Source organism: Microcaecilia unicolor, chromosome 6 (assembly GCF_901765095.1).
Source record: "Microcaecilia unicolor chromosome 6, aMicUni1.1, whole genome shotgun sequence".
Taxonomy (NCBI): Eukaryota; Metazoa; Chordata; class Amphibia; order Gymnophiona; family Siphonopidae; genus Microcaecilia; species Microcaecilia unicolor.
The window spans coordinates 332,733,461-332,751,957 of NC_044036.1; the positions used below are offsets into that span (position 1 = coordinate 332,733,461).

The following is an 18,497-nucleotide window of genomic DNA, read 5'->3' on the forward strand; positions in this document are numbered from 1 at the left end:
ATTGGTAAAACAATGTGACACGGTGGTAGCCAAAGCCACAAAAAAAAAAAAAAAAAAGCTAGGCTGCACAGAGAGGGGAATAACCAGCAAAAAGGAGGAAGAGATTATTCTCCTGTGTACACGTCATTGGAGTACACCATGTGTACCCCTGTGTACACCATGTTCAGCTTTACAGGCCTTATCTCCCTAAGGCACGGATTCTCAATCCAGTCCTTGGGAAACACCTAGCTGGTCAGGTTTTCAGGTTATCCACAATGAATATGCACAAGGTACATTTGCAAGAATTGTCTCCATTGTACGCAAAGACTGGGTTGAGAACCATCCATCTGATGTTTATTTGCTATTTATTAATTATTTTATTTATTTTAAAATTTCTATTCTGTCAACAACTAAGCGGATCACAATAGAAACTTACACAAATAAAAAATAAAACCCATCTTACATCTGTCAAAAGCAGAAATATCAGCCCCATGCTTTCACAAACAAATGTATCTTCAATAGTTTGCAAGACAATGTCATATTGCTACAGACTTAAAACCCCAGCTAAAGAATTCCAAACCTGCAGACCAGCAATGGAAAATGCTGCATTCTGAGTACAAGGATATTTCACAGAATACAAGTCCCCAGTTACCGTGTTAGCTATGTTATTATGTCAGTAGTTCTCAATTCAGCTCTCAGGGTACACCCAGCCAGTCAGGTTTTCAGGATTTCCACAATGACTATGCATGAGATAGATTTGCATACCAGTGCATGCAAAACCTGTCTGGGTGGGTCCTGAGGACTGGGTTAAGGACCACAGTATTATTAGCCAGTGCAGTGATTTCTCAACCCAGTCCTGGGATACACCTAGCCAGTCAGGTATTCAGGACACGCACAATGTATATGCCTGAGATAGTTTTGCATACAGTGGAGGTGGTACATATCTCACGCATATTCATTTATGGATATCCTAACAACCTGGCATCTCCTGCTGCTGATGAAGAGGGAGGGGGAAGGGAGAGGCTGCTGAGCGGAGTTCTTGGCTCCCCAGGGGGAGTGCAGATGAATGTGAAAGCAGGAGACTTGGCAGATCTGTACCAGGAGTTCAAATCCAGTCAGGTTTTTCAGGCTATCCATAATGAATATGCATGAGGCGTGCCTAGGTTGTCTGCCACCCAGGGTGGGTTGCTAGTATGCCTCCCCCACTTCATGCATCCCCTTGCACTTGAGGTGGTCCACCCCCTCTGCCCTGCCCTGTGTACCCTAGGGTGCATTGAGATATCTTTGCAAGCACTACCTCTGTTGCATGCAAATCTGTGGCATGCATATTCATTGTGGATGTCCTGAAAACCCAGGATTGATGACTCCCAAATCTACCTTTCTACCCCTGATATCTCACCTTGCATCCAAACCAAAGTTTCAGCGTGCTTGTCTGACATTGCTGCCTGGATGTCTCAACGCCACCTGAAATTAAATACGACCAAAACCGAGCTTCTCATTTTCCCCCCCAAACCCACCTCCCCGCTCCCCCCGTTTTCTATTTCTGTTGATGGCTCTCTCGTTCTCCCTGTCTCCTCAGCTCGAAACCTTGGGGTCATCTTTGACTCTTCTCTCTCCTTCTCTGCTCATATCCAGCAGACCGCCAAGACCTGTCGTTTCTTTCTTTACAACATCCGTAAAATCCGCCCCTTTCTTTCCGAGCACTCTACCAAAACCCTCATCCACACCCTTGTCACCTCTCGTTTAGACTACTGCAATCTGCTTCTTGCTGGCCTCCCACTTAGTCACCTCTCCCCTCTCCAGTCGGTTCAAAACTCTGCTGCCCGTCTCATCTTCCGCCAGGGTCGCTTTACTCATACTACCCCTCTCCTCAAGACCCTTCACTGGCTCCCTATCCGTTTTCGCATCCTGTTCAAACTTCTTCTACTAACCTATAAATGTACTCACTCTGCTGCTCCCCAGTATCTCTCCACACTCGTCCTTCCCTACACCCCTTCCCGTGCACTCTGCTCCATGGATAAATCCTTCTTATCTGTTCCCTTCTCCACTACTGCCAACTCCAGACTTCGCGCCTTCTGTCTCGCTGCACCCTACGCCTGGAATAAACTTCCTGAGCCCCTACGTCTTGCCCCATCCTTGGCCACCTTTAAATCTAGACTGAAAGCCCACCTCTTTAACATTGCTTTTGACTCCTAACCACTCGCCTCCACCTACCCTCCTCTCTTCCTTCTCGTTCACATTAATTGATTTGATTTGCTTACTTTATTTATTTTTTGTCTATTAGATTGTAAGCTCTTTGAGCAGGGACTGTCTTTCTTCTATGTTTGTACAGCGCTGCGTACACCTTGTAGCGCTATAGAAATGCTAAATAGTAGTAGTAGTAGTCTCTTGTAACCAGAGCTAATATTGTGATGTCATAATGCCTCAGGCCACCAATAAGAGCCAACCTCATCAGTGATGTCACAATGGCTTGATTGTCCTATACTTGGCTCACTTTTATTACATAGCTCTTTGAGCAGGGACTGTCTTTCTTCTATGTTTGTGCAGCGCTGCGTATGCCTTGTAGCGCTATAGAAATGCTAAATAGTAGTAGTAGTAGTCTCTTGTAACCAGAGCTAATATTGTGATGTCATAATGCCTCAGGCCACCAATAAGAGCCAACCTCATCAGTGATGTCACAATGGCTTGATTGTCCTATACTTGGCTCACTTTTATTACATAGCTCTTTGAGCAGGGACTGTCTTTCTTCTATGTTTGTGCAGCGCTGCGTACGCCTTCTAGCGCTATAGAAATGCTAAATAGTAGTAGTAGTAGAAGCACGCCCCACCCAGGTTCTGTGTCTCACGGGAAAGGCCCAAAACGGACCCGTCCTCAGCCATCTCTGTAAGCGCAGATGAGGGGAGGCTGGTGGGTCCCCCTCCCCACAGTACGTTTGCAATCGCAAGCTCAGCTGCAGCACAAGCAAACAAGGGCGCTTCCACTTCCGGCATCACTGCAGCCCGATGAGGGGGAGAGGGGGCGCTCTCTGCCACGCCTCCTTACGTCACGCAACGTCCAGGCGCTTGTTTGTTCTTTTCACGGTGGAGGGGCGGAGTTTCCTCCTCCTGCTCCTCGGCAAGGATAAAGCGAGCAAGAGAAGAACGCGCTGACGTCCCAGGCCGGCGCGCGTCTACGTCGCAGTGCGTGCTCGCTCCCCCACCACCACCACCCTCCCTCCCTCCCTGTGTCTAGATGAAGTTGCAAGATGGCGGATTTCCTTCCGTCCCACTCCGTGCTGTCGGTCTGTTTCCCCAACTGCGTGCTGACGAGCCGCGAGGCCGACCAGCAGCGCAAGTCCAAGGAGATCGACAAGTGCATCTCGCGCGAGAAGACCTACGTCAAGCGCCTGGTTAAGATCCTGCTGCTGGGCGCCGGCGAGAGCGGCAAGTCCACCTTCCTCAAGCAGATGCGCATCATCCACGGCCACGACTTCGACCAGCGGGCCAAGGAGGAGTTCCGGGCCACCATCTACAGCAACGTCATTAAAGGTGCGGGGGGGGAGGGGTGGGAGGACTCCCCCCGGTCCGTAGCGGTGAGGAGGAAGAGGTTCCCTCATTCGCTTTCCCTGGGGTTTTTTTTTTCTTCCTGGAGGCCTATTGGGCGCGCGCCAGGGCTGTGGGTGTTGCCCGGGTCCCCCTCCGGGCCCAGGTTGCTTCGGGGGGGGGGGGGGGGGGATCTGGGTCACTCTCCAGTTCGGGTGAAAAATTTCTCTCTCGGGATTTATACGATTTTCTGCATCTGAAGGCGGCCGATAACGATTCACCGGTTTCTCCCTTCCTAGTATCAATAGAAATCAAACAAAATAAAACATGGAAAAGAAAATAAGATGATACCTTTTTTATTGGACATAACTTAATACATTTCTTGATTAGCTTTCGAAGGTTGCCCTTCTTCCTCAGATCGGAAATAAGCAAATGTGCTAGCTGACAGTGTATATAAGTGAAAACATTCAAGCATTACTATGACAGTAAAATAGATACTATTGGAGATTCTACATGGAATGTTGCTACTATTGAGATTCTGTTGCTACTATTGGAGATTCTACATGGAATGTTGCTACTAGTGGAGATTCTACATGGAATGTTGCTACTATTGGAGATTCTACATGGAATGTTGCTATTCCACTAGCAACATTCCATGTAGAAGGCTGCGCAGGCTTCTGTTTCTGTGAGTCTGACGTGCAGGACGTCAGACTCACAGAAGCAGAAGCCTGCGCGGCCACATTGGTGATCTACAAGGGCCGACTTCTACATGGAATGTTGCTAGTGGAATAGCAACATTCCATGTAGAATCTATAGAAATCAAACAAAATAAAACATGGAAAAGAAAATAAGATGGTACCTTTTTTATTGGACATAACTTAATACATTTCTTGATTAGCTTTCGAAGGTTGCCCTTCTTCGTCAGATCGGAAATAAGAAGGGCAACCTTCGAAAGCTAATCAAGAAATGTATTAAGTTGTGTCCAATAAAAAAGGTATCATCTTATTTTCTTTTCCATGTTTTATTTTGTTTGATTTCTATTGATAACCTTAAGTGGACTAACACGGCTACCACACTCCCTTCCTAGTATAATGCAATGCACTTTAAAGGTGAAATTGCCAACAGCATGGCAGCCGACACTTGGCAGGCTTTGATTGTTTGGGTTCTTTTTTTTCTCCCCTACGTTGTTTTGCAGAATTGACACTGGGAGGTGTGTGTTTGACAGCCTAGGTAGTAGAGGTTGCCCTCTTGCAAGAATCAAAGGCCTGTTTGCAAAAGTCAGCAGGATTTTTTTTTTTTTTTTTAAGTACTACAACTGCAATTTAGTACAAAGGAAAAAAAATAATTTTTTTTTTTACTCTAGTAATGCTGCAAAAGTAATGCCCAAAACAGCTACTCTCTCATCATCAATGCAGTAATGTTTCTGATGCATTTTCCTGATAATAAAACAAGGCAGATATCATACTTGCCATTATACAGTGGCTCTGCTAGTTGCTAATATTAGGAAACTATCCTCTTTTATTTTAGCAGACAGATAAGTTTCTGGCTTCTGTTTGCAGTTGGTACAACTTTTATGTATGAGTTTGAGCAACATGTAGTGTATTTACACAGAAAAGTGCCGACAGATCAAAATTGTACACTTAAGTCTGTAATATGAATGAACATCCCTTATTCAAAAATTACTTTCGGTGCCAGTTTTTCTGTATACGTATTAGGCATTCTACCATTGTAAAGTATTATTGCATGTCATCTCTTAAATATATTTTTTTTATTCTTTGAAATAGTGCTAAGTTTATGGAAGACCAGTAAAATAAGACTAAAGAGCTACCAGATCTCATCTCATCTTTTTTTTTTTTTTGTCATTCTAAAGTATTGGGTAAAAATGCACTTGGACACCGAATTTCAGGCATCACTTGTTGACATTCTAGGTGCTGAATTTGGAGGCAGAATTTCTGGATAAATGGCCAGTTTTCATGTTGGCTTTTCAGCTAATCAAGGTTCTCAACGCAGTTGGGTCACACAGATCCCATCAGGTTTTCTTATGCATGAGATCTGTGTATACATCTCCATTGTAGATAGATATATCTTATGCATATTCACTGAAAACCTGATATGATCCATGTGTCTTGAGGACTGGATTAATCACAGATCTAATCCCATCTTCATAATAACTAAAAATTGATTTCTAGTAAATGACAAAGTAAGTTTAACCAGCAGGTTGGTGATTAGAACAGTATGGAAGTTTGGATCCTTGATGGAAGTGGCAAACAAAATCAGAGCTATGTTGGATCTTTTGATGTGTAGTGGAATATTAAACAAGTTCATTGCTACTTAAGGAACAATTTATTTGGATTTTCCTCACACCTTTTTCAGTATTACCTCAAGGAAAAGTTACATTCAGATACACTATCCAGATTATTTTCGAAACAGAAAGGCCCACATTTCGACCCAAATTGGGAGATGGGCGTCTTTCTCCCATGGACACTCAAATCGGTATAATCGAAAGCTGATTTTGGGCGTCTCAAACTGCAGTCTGTCATGGGAACGGACAAAGTTGACGGGGGCGTGTTTATCGGCCATGGGCGCCCTCGGCCAATAATCAAAAAAAGAAGGGCACCAAAAGCGAAAAGTCACTTTTTCTGGACCCTTTTTTCTCACGAACAAGTCCCCAAAAAGTGCCCCAACTGGCCAGATGACCACCGGAGGGAATCAGGGATGACCTCCCCTGACTCCCCCAGTGGTCACTAACCCCCTCCCACCCAAAAAAAAAAGAACTTTAAAAACTTTTTTTTTCCAGCCTGTATGCCAGCCTCAAATGTCATACCCAGCTCCATCACAGCAGTATGTAGGTCCCTGGAGCAGTTGTTAGTGGGTGCAGTGCACTTCAGCCAGGTGGACCCAGGCCCACCTCCCCCCCCCCACCTGTTACACTTGTGGTGGTAAATGGGAGCCCTCCAAACTGCCCCCAAAACCCACTGTACCCACATCTAGGTGCTCCCCTTCAGCCATAAGTGCTATGGTAATGATGGGCAGTGGGTTTTGGGGGGGATTTGGGGGGCTCAGCACCCAAGGGAAGGGAGGTATTTTAATGGCCCGCTCCTTCAAGTACTCGTCCTCAGAGATAGAAGTCCATGGAGATGGGCGTTAGCGTTCGATTATGCCCCTCTAAGTATTTCCCTATCCCCTTGGGGCTCATAATCTAATTCTGTTACTGAGCAGTGGCTTGTCCAGTGTTACAAGGAGCAGCAGTAGGGTTTGAACAAGGCACTTCTGGATGTCCAGCCCAGAGCTCCAACCATTAAGTTACTCCTCCACTACAGCTAGAACAGCACCTAAGTGACCATGTAAAATACATGGAGTGATGGTTTAAGTAAGGCGCATGTAGGCTAGTAGAGGACCAAAGAGGCAATGCAACAAAACTGACTTGGTAAATGTCGTCAAGCTTGTACAGCTTACAGCCAGAATCTATTCATAACTGCAACAGCGTAGACAGAAAAATATAAGACAGCAAATAAGGATTACAGGGTAGGAAGCTAGAAGGCTCACTGAAACATGCCTTTGAAGTGGCCTTTTTGTGCTTTCTGGTGACAGTGTACAGCTCAGCTCGTTCATGGCAAGAGCACATCTGAAGTGGCATCAGCCATCTGCAATACAAGATAGACACCATAATGTCCAGTTGGAAGTGGTATTGGCCTACTTGGTGGATGCTATTTATGACATGTTAAGTAGATGCAGCATCAGTCAGATCTAGTTAAACTGCTCTTTCAGGGCAAGTGGTTGTTTGGAGAATATCTCAGTAACTTGGTGAAAGAAGTGGGGGAGGATAAGCCGAAAGCCTCTGGGTCATCCGTCTTCAGGGGGCTCTCGATCTCTATTTTGAGAAAGCAGACAGTACTGGCCTGGTAGTCAGCAGTCCCGCTTTCAGGCATGCCATGCCAAACTTCCTTTCATGTGGACAAGAAGTCCACCTCTGTCAGCTAGAGTGCCCAGAGCTTCTCAATGATGTGAAACTGGTCCACTCTTTTCTTCCTCTGTGGGATGATGTCTTCGGGAGGCCAAAATTGACAGGCCAGTAGGTTCTGGATATTCTTATAAGTTACAAGTTGGAGTTCTCCTGCCCGGTCACTCCTCTCCTTGCAGCCTACTTGTCAAAAGGGAACCATGGTGGTCAAGGTTCAGGCCACTGTAGGTTCCTTGCTGGCGCTCTGTGCCATATTAATGGCTCCCCAGGCTGAGCACGGACAAGGTAGGTACTCAGTCTACTTCACTGTCCCAAAGAAGAAAAGGACACTTTGGTCTTAAATCTCAAAGACCTAACCTGCTTCTTCCGAGGGTCCCGCTTTTGCATGGAGACACCAAGAGTAGTCATAGCCTCGGTTCCAGCAGGAGAATTTCTCACCGCCCTTGATCTCAAGGAGAAGTACATGCATATATCCATATGGTTTCCGCTTCAATGGTGTCTTATGTTTTGCAGTGCTGGGCCATCACTTCTAGTTCAGGGCTTTGCCCTTCGGTCTTGCCACAGTTCCAAGAACATTTACCAAGGTTACAGTGGTGGTGGTAGCGTCCTTTCTTTGGCGCCAAGGAATCGGTTGACTCATATCTTGATGGACTAGATCATTGTGATGTCCTGTTTGGACAATGTGACAGCAACAAATTTCTCTGTCTTCTGCAGTCGGGTGATCAATTTTGAGAAGAGCAGACTAACTCCATCGCAGACACTGGAGTATATGGACATTCTATTTGACACAGCATGGGAGAGGAGTGCAGGAGGTTGAAACTGGTTCAACAGATTTGTGTTCTCAATCAAGGCAGGCCCAGGATCTGGAACTACATCCAGGTTCTGGGGTCAGTGACAGTGGCAATGGAAGGGGTGCCATGGGCAAGGACTCGTATGTGGCCGTTAAAAGAATCTCATCTCAGCTGCTGGTCTCCACTGTCACAGAAATATGACCATCTTCCTTGGACACTGGTTGGCAGATGGAGTACATGCAGTGGTGGTGATTGCTGAGGAATTTGACCATCTGAGCTCCTTTTCTGATAGCACAATGGGAGGTAGTGACAGCAGACGCTTGCAAGTCAGGTTGGGGAGCTCATTACACATTCTATCTGGCACAGGACAGAACAGTGTGGAATGCCTTAAGTGACTTTTCCCCCTTTCTGGTCAGGGCCCCAGTCCGAATTTTTTCTCCAACAGTACAACAGCGGTGGCTTATATTAACAAGAAAGGTGGGACCCACAGCCATCCGATAGCAGTGGAGGTGGCCTCCCTCTTGAGTTCAGTGGAGAAAAGTCTTCTCTGCTTGTCTGCAGCTTACATTGCTGGGACCTTGAATGTGGAGGTGGACTTTTTCAGGAGAATGGGAATTATCCAGCTAAGGTTTTCAGCTGATAGTGACCCAAGGGGATTCTCTGCTTCTGGACTTGATGGTGACAAAAAGAAATAGCAAGTGCCCAAGTTCTTCAGCTGTTGGAAAGAACTGAGCTTGATTGGGATCAATATCCTACTTGCAACCCTGGCCTGAGACACATCTACTATATGTCTTCCCTCTTGGCCCGCGGTAGACCATATGTTGAAAAGGATCGAATTGCACCAAGGTCAAATGATTCTCATATCCCCGGATTCGCTGTGGAGGCCATGGTTCACGGACCTGATTCTACTGTTGGATGGGGGTCTTCTGTCTTCCACAGGTACACAGCCTACTGAAACAAGTCTGGTGCTCATGGATCATCCGTCCCCTTGATTTTACAGCTTGGCCATTGAAAGGTTGATACAGAAAGGTTATTCTGATTCGGTCATTACTACTTTGTTTCAGGCTCAGAAATGCTCTCTATCTATGGAGTATGGAGGGTGTTCTGAATGCGGATTTTCTCTTTTCTTTGCTTGGATCACACACATCCTAGTGTTCCTCCAGGTAGGCCTTCAGAAAGGATTGGCATTTGGGTTCTCAAAAAATTCAGGTTGCTGCTTTTGGCCTGTTTCAGGGGCTGACTACAGAATATATCTCTTGCAGCTCACATAGATATCGTTTGATTCTTGCTGGGAGCGGGCTGTTTAAGGCTTCCTTTTCATATGGCATGTCCAGAGTGGAACCTTAATTTAGTCCTTTTGGCTCTGCAGACACCTCGTTTTGAGCTATTCTGGAAGGCCTCCTTGAAAGGTCTTACATTAAAGGCGGTGTTGTTGGCTGTGCCACACGTAAGGTTTTGGCATTTCAGGCTCTTGTTGGGATCCCTTGTTTCACTTTTTAGAGGTGGGGGTCTTCAGTGCATGGTTCCTTCCTTTCTTCTCAAAGTGGTATTGGCATTTCATCTTAACCCATCTGTGGAGCTTCTGTCCTTTCGCAGAGGGGATGAAGAGGCTCAGTAAACCTATTTTTAAAAATATCTGTGAAATAGTTGTACTCTTAAATATTTGATTTTTAACAACATGAATAAAATGTTATTGTCATTTTATGTTGTAAATTTCCTAGTGATGGCCTAGTACTTTTGTTTTGTAATCCGCACTGATACAAGATGGTTTGTAGCGGAATATAAACTTAATTTGCCATTGTATTCTTCCTTGAAGTGTAGAATACGCGAATATTTGTTGCATTTGTATCCCGCCTTTTCCCACCTATTTGCAGGCTCAAAGTGGCTTACAGAGTGTGGTTGTGACATAGTCATTTCGTGATAGCAGGTACAATTCTTATAGTTTGAATGATGGTAAGAGAAGATAGGCATAGTCGTTTCATGATAACAAGTACAATTATTACTGTGTAAAGATTAGGTAAGGGAGAATAGACGGAAAGTGTTAGGTAGGTTAGAGGTGAACTGCGGTAACTGTGTGGATTGTTAAAGTAGTTTTGTATGCTATGTATTTTCCTCGTAGGCCTTTTGGAAGAGATGACTTTTCAGAGATTTGCGGAAGTTAATTATTTCGTCAATACCTTTCAGGTCTGTAGGTAGAGCATTCCACAGCTGCGTGCTCAAGTAGGAGAAGGTGGTGGCGTGTGTCAGCTTGTATTTTAGTCCTTTGCAGCTAGGGAAGTGCAGATTGAGATACTTGTGGGATGATCTTACAGCGTTTCTGGGAGGCAAGTCCACAAGGTTTAGCATGTAGATTGGGGCGTCTGCGTGTATAATTTTGTGCACTATCGTGCAGATCTTGAACTCAACGCATTCTTTGAGTGGGAGCCAATGGAGTTTCTCTCTTAGGGGTTTAGCACTTTCAAATTTATTTTTTCCAAATATGAGTCTAGCGGCTGTATTCTGGGCTGTTTATAGTTTTTTGATGGTTTGTTCTTTGCAGCCGGCGTATAATGCATTACAGTAGTCCAGGTGACTTATTACCATTGACTCTACCATGGTGCGGAAGATATGTCTCGGGAAGAAAGGTTTTACTCTTTTGAGTTTCCACATGGAGTGGAACATTCTCTTCGTTGTGTTCTTCACATGAGTATCGAGTGTGAAGTTTCGGTCGATAGTCACTCCAAGAATTTTTAGGTTTTGCGCGATGGGAAGAGTATAATATGGTGTGGTTATTTTGGAGTAAGTGTTTTTGTTGTGTTGTGAGGTTAGTACAAGACATTGTGTTTTCTCTGCGTTGAGTTTGTTTGAACGCATTAGCCCAGGAGTACATGGTTTGGAGGCTTTGATTGATCTCGTTGGTGATTTCGTTTAGATCCTGTTTGAATGGGATGTAGATCGTGACATCGTCTGCGTATATGTAGGGATTGAAGTTTTGATTGGTTAGAAGTTTGGCTAGCGGTATCATCATTAGGTTAAAGAGAGTTGGTGATAGGGGGGATCCTTGGGTGACTCCGCATTCAGGTGTCCATGGGGATGATGTGTCCGCATTGATTGTGACTTGGTATGATCTTGTGGTCAGGAATCCTTTGAACCATTTGAGAACTGTGCCTCCTACTGTGAAATATTATAGTATATGTAATAGTATTTCATGGTTAACCATATCAAAGGCGCTGGACATGTCGAATTGTAGGAGGAGTATGTTGTTGAAGTCACAAATGAGTTTCTCAAATTAAGCAGATTGCTTTTTGGTAAACAGAGGCTTGGCCTCATGGCTTCCAAGCCCATAATTGCTAGATAGCTGAATGAGACTTGCAGGGAAGTAGGCTCCTCAGGTCTTGCGGGCTCATTCTACAGGGCATACAGTGACATCCTGGGCAGAGACTACTTTTTATTGTCTCCGCATAGTTGCAAGGCGGCAGCATAGTCTATGCTGTATACATTTGCCAAGCACTACAGGGTGGACATTGTGACACGCGTGGAAGCTAGATTTGGGTCCTAAGGGTGGTGGTGCCAGGATCCCACCCACCCTGGGGTTTGCTTTTGAAGTTCTCGCAGGTTCTGAAGTGGTAGAAAGCTATGTAATGGAAGCAGAAATTAGGTCTTACCTGATTAATTTTCTTTCCATTAGTCCTTCCCACTATTCCAGAAGTTTCTGAGATGTTTAGTCGGTGTGAAGTAATGGGTCAAATAACGACTGTCACCTTGCATTGTGTTTCCTGCATATCTCTTGTTCTCTACAAGTTGTCCAGGGATGAGAGGTTCACACACATTTGCTCATCTGGTTAGTGTTAGGTTAGCAAGTTGTTTAAGGTGGTTGTGTTTCTTCTTTCTCCTTATTGCTTGTCTACGTAAATATTGAGGAGGAGCTGGACTGGATGCCAAGAGAGATGTCTCAGCTCAGTTTTCAGTTCTGTATCGCCACCTGCAGGTTGATGGACCCAGTTTTTTCTTTTCATTAGTACTTCCCACTGTTCCAGAAACTGTGGAATAGTTATCAGGTAAGACATAATTTCTCCTTGTTTGGCAGCACTGAATTAGGTGTGAGAATCTGGTGTTTGCTTTTTCCACGAAATTAATTTTTCTGTGCCACTCCCTAATTTGGGGGGGGGGGAGCCTCTGGAGAGGGGTGCCTGTGCTCCAGTTCCTATTCAGTGTTCTCAGTGCAGTGTCTCCAAACAGGTTAGTTTTATGCATACTATAACATGAATAAACCTCACTCAGCAGGCCCAGATTTAAGCACAGGTAATATAGGCCATTGTCTCTGGCACCATGTTTTGATAGGCCCATGTTTTGGGCTTCTGCTGTGCTTTTCTGCCCCACCAGCTGCTGTAGCATTAATAAGTTCCAAAAGGCTCAGTCAGTGGGAAAGATTAATAGATATAATTATCTGGTAAGACCTAATTTCTCCATATGTTACATTTTATCATTGTATTGTCTTGAATATAATGTAATACTACTATTTTTTCTGTAGTGCTATTAGACATGTATGGCGCTGTACTTACTGTATGCAGATACTGTCTCTGTCCCTAGAGGGCTCACAATATAAGTTTTTGTACCTGGGACAATGGAGGGCTAAGTGACTTTGCCCAAGCTGCAGTGGGAATCAAACCCAGGTCACCAGGGACAAAGCCTGCTGCACTAACCATTAGGCTACTCAAGTACAGGTAAATGTAAGTTATATTTACCTACTTTATATCCAGACCAAAAAATTTAAAGCCTAATATCCATAAATAAATAAAGGCGTTGGAGTTGAAGGTTTGGTATACCAACTCCACAGCCCTGATGATCTCAGAAGAGAAATGAACTCCTTCACCCCGCATAATGGAGATAAAATTGGTGTTTACCTAATCTCATACACTGCTATTAAACATAGTGGCAAAGGGTGAATTGGAAGGATGCATTGAATGGGTTGGAGGGCTTGTGAGGAGCAGGAGGAATATTGTATTGGAAGGAAGCATTGTATGGGCTAGAGGGCTCGAGAGGAGCTTAGGGGAGTATTGTATATGAAGGATGCGTTGAATGGGGTAGAGGGCTCATGAGGAGCAGGGGGAATATTGTATTCTATGGAAGCATTGTATGGGTTGGGGGGGCTCGAGAGGAGCATGGGGGAATATTGTATTTGAAGGATGCATTGAATGGGTTGGAGGGCTCATGAGGAGCAGGGGGAATATTGTATTGGAAAGGAAGCATTGTCCATACAATGCTAGAGGGCTTAAGGAACGTGGGGGAATATTGTATTGGAAGGATGCGTTGAATGGGGTAGAGGGCTCAGGAGCAGGGGGAATATTGGAAGGATGCGTTGAATGGGGTAGAGGGCTCATGAGGAGCAGGGGGAATATTGTATTGGAAGCATTGTATGGGCTAGAGGGCTTGAGAGAAGCATGGGGGAATATTGTATTCGAAGGATGCATTGAATGGGTTGGAGGACTCACGAGTAGGGGGGATATTGGAAGGATGCATTGAATGGGTTGGGGGGGGCTCGAGAGGAGCATGGGGGAATATTGTATTCGAAGGATGCATTGAATGGGTTGGAGGACTCACGAGTAGGGGGGATATTGGAAGGATGCATTGAATGGGTTGGGGGGGCTCGAGAGGAGCATGGGGGAATATTGTATTCGAAGGATGCATTGAATGGGTTGGATGACTCACGAGTAGGGGGGATTTTGGAAGGATGCATTGTATGGGTTGGGGGGGCTCGAGAGGAGCATGGGGGGAATATTGTATTCGAAGGATGCATTGAATGGGTTGGAGGGCTCATGAGTAGGGGGGATATTGGAAGGATGCATTGTATGGGTTGGGGGGGCTCGAGAGGAGCATGGGGGAATATTGTATTCTATGGAAGCATTGTATGGGTTGGGGGGGGCTCGAGAGGAGCATGGGGGAATATTGTATTCTATGGAAGCATTGTATGGGTTGGGGGGGGCTCGAGAGGAGCATGGGGGAATATTGTATTCGAAGGATGCATTGAATGGGTTGGAGGGCTCATGAGGAGCAGGGGGAATATTGTATTGGAAAGGAAGCATTGTCCATACAATGCTAGAGGGCTTAAGGAACGTGGGGGAATATTGTATTGGAAGGATGCGTTGAATGGGGTAGAGGGCTCAGGAGCAGGGGGAATATTAGAAGGATGCGTTGAATGGGGTAGAGGGCTCATGAGGAGCAGGGGGAATATTGTATTGGAAGCATTGTATGGGCTAGAGGGCTTGAGAGAAGCATGGGGGAATATTGTATTCGAAGGATGCATTGAATGGGTTGGAGGACTCACGAGTAGGGGGGATATTGGAAGGATGCATTGAATGGGTTGGGGGGGCTCGAGAGGAGCATGGGGGAATATTGTATTCGAAGGATGCATTGAATGGGTTGGAGGACTCACGAGTAGGGGGGATATTGGAAGGATGCATTGAATGGGTTGGGGGGGCTCGAGAGGAGCATGGGGGAATATTGTATTCGAAGGATGCATTGAATGGGTTGGAGGACTCACGAGTAGGGGGGATATTGGAAGGATGCATTGAATGGGTTGGGGGGGCTCGAGAGGAGCATGGGGGAATATTGTATTCGAAGGATGCATTGAATGGGTTGGAGGACTCACGAGTAGGGGGGATATTGGAAGGATGCATTGGGTTGGGGGGGCTCGAGAGGAGCATGGGGGAATATTGTATTCGAAGGATGCATTGAATGGGTTGGAGGACTCACGAGTAGGGGGGATATTGGAAGGATGCATTGAATGGGTTGGGGGGGGCTCGAGAGGAGCATGGGGGAATATTGTATTCGAAGGATGCATTGAATGGGTTGGAGGGCTCATGAGGAGCAGGGGGAATATTGTATTGGAAAGGAAGCATTGTCCATACAATGCTAGAGGGCTTAAGGAACGTGGGGGAATATTGTATTGGAAGGATGCGTTGAATGGGGTAGAGGGCTCAGGAGCAGGGGGAATATTGGAAGGATGCGTTGAATGGGGTAGAGGGCTCATGAGGAGCAGGGGGAATATTAAGCATTGTATGGGCTAGAGGGCTTGAGAGAAGCATGGGGGAATATTGTATTCGAAGGATGCATTGAATGGGTTGGAGGACTCACGAGTAGGGGGGATATTGGAAGGATGCATTGAATGGGTTGGGGGGGCTCGAGAGGAGCATGGGGGAATATTGTATTCGAAGGATGCATTGAATGGGTTGGAGGACTCACGAGTAGGGGGGATATTGGAAGGATGCATTGAATGGGTTGGGGGGGCTCGAGAGGAGCATGGGGGAATATTGTATTCGAAGGATGCATTGAATGGGTTGGAGGACTCACGAGTAGGGGGGATATTCGAAGGATGCATTGAATGGGTTGGGGGGGGCTCGAGAGGAGCATGGGGGAATATTGTATTCGAAGGATGCATTGAATGGGTTGGAGGACTCACGAGTAGGGGGGATATTGGAAGGATGCATTGAATGGGTTGGAGGACTCACGAGTAGGGGGGATATTGGAAGGATGCATTGAATGGGTTGGAGGGCTCATGAGTGGCAGGGGGAATATTGCTTTGGAAGAACTGCACTGTGGCCATTCTTTTAGTATTTTGAATCTTTTTGTTGTCTCTTCTGTGAACAACATTGGCTTTATAGACTATAAACCTGTGTGGTGGTAGAATAGTATCTTCTTGAATCTATTATCTCTTCATCTGTTTTAAAAGTTCCTCTTTTCAGAGAGAACATGATGTATGTAGCTTCTGTATTCAAGGAACACTTAAACACCTGCCAGTTGAGGCCAAAATTAAAAAAAAAAAATTGTGTACTAAGATTTAGATCTGAAAAGGTATCTGTAGAAAATCTGTCTGACGTAAGTATTTCAAGTTTTGTTTTGTTACTGGCAGAAATGTTCCTGTACTGGTGGGGTGGTACTAGTTTTCCTAGGCAAAGTCCTGAAGAATGTAAGTGTTGGCAAGGAAGTGGCATGTGAGCCTCTGCGGTCTTACATCTTAAATTGAGATGGTCACTAATATGAAAGAAGCATGCACTTTGCCCATGTACTGTATCTGGAAGGGAATGTTTTTTCCCAGCATCCCTTACACACACGTTGTCCTGTGTAGGAAGTTATGCCTGATTTGGTTAGAAGTAATGGTATCTCCCAACTTCATGCTCATTACATTTCAGTAGGAGTGTTGTTTCTTCCCTCAAATGATGATTGCAAGGGGTTTCCGTTTGCATTTCTAACTAGCATTCTTACCATCCTCAGGTCCGTGACCCGGATTTTAATCACATTGTTAATTTAAAAATGAATTTAACCAATGGTTCTTGCCACTAGAATTATCTTCACTCTTAACTATGGCAAGATCAATCTCTCCACGTGTCTCGTTAAATGGAGGAAAGACTTCAGAAACTCTGCTTTCACTATGGATTATTAATACTTGTGAATAGCAGACTGCCTCATATTTCATATAAGTAGCTTTCTGCTACAAAAGAACATGGTGCAGGCTCCTCATTAGTCAGAAAGCCTCCTTTGTAAATGTTATTGTTGTGTACAGTGTATTTTATCCTCACTGTTATTCAAACAATTAATCTGCACTTATCTGGGCTGTGGCTTCTTCGATTAGGTATGCTCTACAGAGAGCCTCTGTTTCCCGAGAGCTTCTTCAGGAGCAATGCCCTCAACTGCTCTCGGGAAACAGAGGCTCTCTCTACAGCATACCTAATCGAAGAAGCCACCTCCCAGATAAGTGCAGATTAATTGTTTGAATAACAGTGAGGATAAAATACACTGTACACAAATAACATGTACAAAGGTGGTTTTCTGACTAATGAGGAGCCTGCACCATGTTCTTTTGTAGCAGAAAGCTACTTATATGAAATACTAGTAAAAAAAAAAAAGGCCAGTTTCTGGAGCCAATGAAACGGGCGCTAGCAAGGCTTTCCTGTGCCCCCCCCCCCCCCCCCACCCGTCGTCGATGTGGGTGAATTGCTCCGCCTCCGCCCTCAACGTCATAACGTTTGATGTGAGGGCGGGGCCCAGAGACTGTGATTTTCGAGGCTTCAGAGCTTCGAACATACGAACCTTGGCTTCAGTGACGTCAGCAGCCAATAGAACGTTGAGGGTGAGTTTTATATATATATAGATGAGGCAGTCTGCTATTCACAAGTATTAATAATCCATAGTGAAAGCAGAGTTTCTGAAGTCTTTCCTCCATTTAACGAGACACGTGGAGAGATTGATCTTGCTATAGTTATAATTTAAAAATGAGAAATTTAACTCCACGTGGCTGTGGAAAATGTGTGCAAAAGAACTGTTTTTGACAGTATGGCCTATAGTGGTTACTCCTGGTGTCATTTAGATGTTTCTTTGCACTGAAAACGTGCTGCCATCTTGGGAGTTTAGGGGGGGGGGGGGGGGCAGAAAAGTGCCAAATTTATAGCATTACTGCTAGATTAATTCCATTTATTGAAAATGAGCATATGATTTGGGGTTTTTTTTTTTTCGCCTAGAGGTAGTCTGTTCTCTCTAGTCTGGTGTTATGACCATGAGGGCTAAAACTTGTTTTCTGTGCACCCTCCTCTCATCTGGCCACAGGCTGTGCTCCAAGGCTCATTTAGCTCTTAATTCAACCTGCACACTTGGACTGTACAGATTTGTACCTTTTTTCAGTGACAGTCTGTGGTAGGAGCTTCAGAGAAGGGTGATATCTGTGTTCTGCAAGACCTTATAGCATACGCTGCCTTAAGGGAGAAAAGAGAATGTGAGATGTTTACCAAGAATCTCTATTTGCTGAGTTCACTGGAACTGCACATATGATTGGGTAATACTGGAATGTTCTATTTGGCTACACGTAGGCAAGAATATTTATAATATATACTTGAAATCTGAAAGAAAGCAGAAGCGTGTTTCCTTAGTATTGAGTTACTCCAGTCTGCACACGTGGGTTGTATTCTTCCTACCAGCAGATGGAGGTAGAGAAACTGATTTCTTCCAGTGACTTCCCTGACATGTAGACTGCAGCGCTCTGGAAGACTCCAGTATTTTATCTACCTCCAGAAAATGGTAGGTTGTTCCGGCCGGTGTAGCAGGTTTCAGGCCTAGCTCCCCATAGTAGTCTAAAGGCCTTGTTCCTGGGGTTCCTAGACCTACCCTGGGGGAGTGTGATGCTTTGCTGTGTAGTCCCAAATCTTCGCTGCAGGTGTATCCAAGTTGTAGCATTTGGCTAGGTTCCTACAGGGCCCTTACCTTAGGGCAGTGGTC

At 45.2% G+C, this 18,497-nt stretch overlaps 1 protein-coding gene across 1 annotated transcript in view; it reads left to right on the forward strand.

Moving 5' to 3' along the window:
• The first annotated feature begins 3,210 nt into the window (after positions 1 to 3,210).
• GNA13 (G protein subunit alpha 13) overlaps positions 3,211 to 18,497 on the forward strand; it is a 72,573-nt gene continuing 57,286 nt past the window's right edge. Inside the window, exon 1 of the mRNA XM_030208464.1 lies at positions 3,211 to 3,506. Coding sequence (XP_030064324.1) covers positions 3,224 to 3,506 — 283 coding nt within the window. The 5' untranslated portion in view covers positions 3,211 to 3,223. The remainder of the gene's footprint in view (positions 3,507 to 18,497) is intronic.